General features: G+C 40.4%; 1 protein-coding gene across 1 annotated transcript in view; it reads right to left on the bottom strand.

The window, feature by feature from the left end:
• The window catches only part of MPHOSPH8 (M-phase phosphoprotein 8), a gene marked incomplete at its 5' end in the record, with an annotated part of 22485 nt that extends 18336 nt beyond the window's left edge, over positions 1-4149 (bottom strand). Inside the window, 2 exon segments of the mRNA XM_008937121.1 lie at positions 309-464; positions 4010-4149. Coding sequence (XP_008935369.1) covers positions 309-464; positions 4010-4149 — 296 coding nt within the window.
• Between the last annotated feature and the right edge of the window lie 334 nt (positions 4150-4483).

Genomic DNA, 4483 nt, shown 5'->3' with positions numbered 1-4483 from the left:
GGGAAAGGGGGTTGTTTATGTTGTCAAAACCAAACTAAAATGACTACACATTCATATACTCCCAGTAAAAACTGAAATGAAGTGTAGACGGATTTATAGTCTACAAACGAATGTCATTTAACAAAAAATCTCTAACCAGAGAGCAGCAACAATATTCACTTCGGCATGTAACAAAACACTCTTAGATCAAAGATGTTCTTTAAGTCTTAATTCCATACCCCAAATGTCTTCCCTTCTCCCTACCACTACTAGCAAAGCCTACATAGGGACTATGTCTTCAGTGTAAGATACTGGAAGGTGAAACACACCTGTATGTCTTTTTTAACAGTTTTAGGCTTGTTGTCCACAATTTTTTTTTGGAATTCAAGCAGCACTTCTTTGCAGTCTTCCAAATGAACCTCTGGTTCCCAGGTATCATCATCAGAGGTATATCCCTTCCATCGTACTTTATAAAGAATTTTACCCTGTAAAACACACAAACACACCCCAACATTTAGTACAAGACAGCACAGTATTGCATCACCTACTCAGTTCTTGGGGATCTCAGCGGACAGATCCTTTTGTGTACACAAATTAATAGAATGAGAGTTCAACCCAATGTTGACACAGGAATTCCCAGAATTACTTCCATCTGCATCACATCGTGAACTAAGGCTGTAAAATGTTTCAGTAGCTGCAGTGCTTTTATCCAAAGTATCTGCATCTAAAATTCAGAACCACAGCAGCAACGTATCCATAAATTCCCAGCCATTTTGCTGAAATGAATTCTCTGACAGTTAAGAAATATTTTTTTAAAAATTAATATCTCTTCTATTAAAATTTCAAGCTTGAATTGTTTCTCTTTGCTGAAGAAGATGCTATAAACCCTTCAGATTTATAATAAATCAATACCATCTAGGTTTATATTGGAATTTATAACTTATGCTAGATTTGTAATCAATGCTATTTTGATAAATCAAAATACCAACAATTAGGGAAAAAACCATAACACCAATGAGATCAAGTTAGACAAAATCTGAGTGAGTGCAATTCAGTGGACTTAAAGATTTTGGTAAAAGGCTACATAAAAAAACCTTAAACAAGTTGTTTCAGAAGTATTTAACTTCACCATATGAGGAAACGGTCCTCCTGCCTTGTTTTGATTTCACTAGATTAGAAACTTTCTTACCACTCAAAAAACCCCAACACAACCAAGCAGCAACCTTTCAACCAAATAATCTCTTGCCTGTATCCTAAATAGTCTGAATCCTTATGTTTCTCAGGATGGACTCCCTTTCTTGCTGAAAGGCAAGGCTTATTAACTTAGACCCAACATGCTGCTGATACAGCCAGACAAGTGGCAACCCAGGGCCTCCTGCACCAAGCTTACCTGAAAAGCAGAGACATGTCCTAAAAAATCAACACAGCCACCTTTACTGATTAAACCTGCATCTCTTTAAATGAATGTATGACAAAAGCTAGTACCAAATTTAAGAAAATCTTTAAAAAATTTTTAAAAAAGAAGCATTAGCAAATATACTAAGGAAAGCACCATCAGAGAAGCAAAAATAACAATACCTCTTTTTTTCAAAAACATATTGATAATGCTGAAACATCCTACACTGCTAACCAAGCCTGGAAAAGGAAAGCTTCAGAAGAACTGTTATTTGATTCTTCCTTTTAAATGTATTTATATCCGAAATGTAGGTCTTTGCCTGAACACCATTAACCTTTGATCAAAAGTGTATATACACCCTTCAACTTTAGCAATAAACTCTACTTATAACCTCCTGTATTTCACTTCACAGACATCACTAAATAGCCTATATTCAAATATATTAGCATATAATACTTCTACTCTTACAATCTAGCTTTACCATACTCTCCTGATTTAGGAATTTGTTTTCAAAAATCATGTTCACGCGTCTCCTTCATCTAATGGGATTACTCATGAAATAAATGACTAGTAACTTTCTTATTATAGAATAATTTAGTTTATAAGGGATATCCAGGCCAAACAAGTGAAATGCCCTTCTCAAAGCAGAACCAACTAGATCAGGCTGCTCAGAAATCTGTCCAGTGATTGTATCTATTCAGATTTCCTTGTGTTCCAGCTTGTGTCCCCTGCCTCTCTCTCATCCTATCACTGGGCACCTCTGAAAAGGATCTGACTCTGCCCTCTTCACATCCTCACATTAAGCAGATACAGATACCGCTATGATCACCCCTGATGTTTTTCTTACAGCAGAGCAAACCCAGCTCTCTCAGCCTCCTGTGCTCCAGCTCCTTGAACTGTTTGCATAACCCTACACTCCAGTGTGTCCACTTCTCTTCTGTCCTGGGGAGCTCAGAACTTGTCACAGTACTCCAGATGCACCCGAGTGGTGCCGAAAAGAAAGGAAGAAGCATCTCCCTTGATCTGCTGGCTACGCTCTTGGGTGCCGCTGGCCTTCTCTGCTGCAAGAGCTGCTGACTCACGTTCAACCTGCCTGCCTGTGGGACTCCCGGCTGCTGTCCCGCAGACTGCCTCCTAGCCAGCCAGCCTCACCTCTCACCGGCTGGTGGTACAGGACTACGCCGCTTCAGGCGCAGGACTTCAGCCGGCTGCAGTTACCGTTACACCCACCTAACTCAGGTACAAAATGAGAAGTCTTTTTAAAATTAAGAAAGCTGGCTAAAATGAAGTCTAATGTAAATGCAAGACTATTTTGCTGTTGAATGACTTTATATCCAGTACATGGAGAGTGATGCCAAAAATGCAGCTGAATCATACTAGAGAAACATACATGGCCCTACACTCACCTGTCAACATTTTACTCAACACTTGTTTCTTTCCTCCACATCACTTAAAAATAATAGAGCTCTTCCAAGCATTTTTATACTGCTGTAGCTTCTGTAAAAACTAGTGGTGGGCCAGAACCAAATCCTGTGGAAACGGGCATCGCCATGTAATTGAAATAAAAATTAAGGCTACCCATTTCTAGTGGGGGAATGTCACAATTTACACTGGAGCCTACTGGTTTAGTGCAACTGTAGTGAAGTATGAAAGGCTTCCTAGATATACTGACAGGAGGCATTTCCAAACTTCTATTGCTTGTCCTCTTAAGTAGGACACGTTAATGTTCCATTTATCAGCAGGTCTAACTCCACAGCTCAATCCTATCCCAGGAGGGCTGTCTCTCACGCTACCACTCCTATGAACTCCAGCAACATCAATACTGTGAATGAAAAGAACTGCTCTGTGTGGTGCTCTGCCATTTCTGTGACTGTGACACAGGAAGACACTGGCTGGCTTTATGCTGCGCTGGCCAGTGGCCGACTCAGCTTGGACCTTGTGACAGACTTGGGAATTTGCAAGCTGGGAACTGCTAGTGTGAAGCTGACTGCATCACATCTACTCTGCTGAATGTAACACACAGCTTCCTCCAGCCATTTCAGAATCTAGGATTGCGTGTGAGCATCTGTCTTGTCCTCTAATGCTGAAGCATAAGAGCACAGCTCCCTTCCTCCCCCTCTCCCGTTGAAGAGTAGCAGAAAGGTGACCCTGCAATTGGAGCCCACGATACAAAGCTCCCCCCAACACACCCTGAGTAAGGCACACGCATACAGTACAAATAACTGCACCGACCCGGCCTGGAAACCTCAAGTGCACACAGCTCAGAGCCTGCTACGCATTGGGTTGCTTGGAGAAGGATAGAAATGGGGGGGGGGGGGGTTGTGTCCATCAGCACATGCCAATGGCATTTTTAAGAGATGGTACTTGATGTATCCTGGTACTCTTTAGAAGCGTGTGGAATGCTATGACTCCCTCTCCTGCCAGTATACAGATTTCAGGTTCCATCGCTGTGGTCCAAAAAAAAAAAAAAAAAAAAAGGAAAAAAGAGAAAAAGGAGTCCTCTTGTTTTCAAGCCTGACTGTCTGATGTTCTTTTGACCTACACTTCACAGGGGCAAAGCTGCAAATATTTTATTACCTCAAAAGCATAACAATATGAAGTCACCAAGATAACTCAGCCAAGACACAACCTTACCATGATATCATCACAAACATTCAAGAAATTCTTGATCTGAAGCTTCTCCAACTTACGGTTCCAAAACCCTGGTGTTTGTACATTTGTCTGTACATCTGCCAACAGGCAGAATTCTATACTATCAGATACCTGACTAAAGCCTAAAATAAACCCCATAAATTAGGCAAAATAAACAGCTTTCAGACACAAAAATCAATAACAATAACTTTAAAAGGCTGTATTAATTATTTTTTGAATTTGAGCTTCAGGAAATTTTCAAAGCACTTTGACCAGCCTACGCTACTTTCAAATAATGAAGAGAAGGTATCAGATTTCTCTCTAAACAAAGCAAAGCTCATTAGTTATTTTAATTGGCAGAAATCCAAGAGATCTTGACACGTTATAAGCCAGCAAACACAGTCTCACTAAACATAACTTAAAACCACCTCCTACTTCTCCATCATACCCAATTCTACCCATTTCTGCCCTCAAAAC

The sequence above is a fragment of the Merops nubicus genome, unplaced genomic scaffold, assembly GCF_000691845.1.
Source record: "Merops nubicus isolate BGI_N331 unplaced genomic scaffold, ASM69184v1 scaffold23413, whole genome shotgun sequence".
In the NCBI taxonomy this organism is placed as follows: Eukaryota; Metazoa; Chordata; class Aves; order Coraciiformes; family Meropidae; genus Merops; species Merops nubicus.
This window is presented reverse-complemented; position numbering and strand designations above follow the sequence as displayed.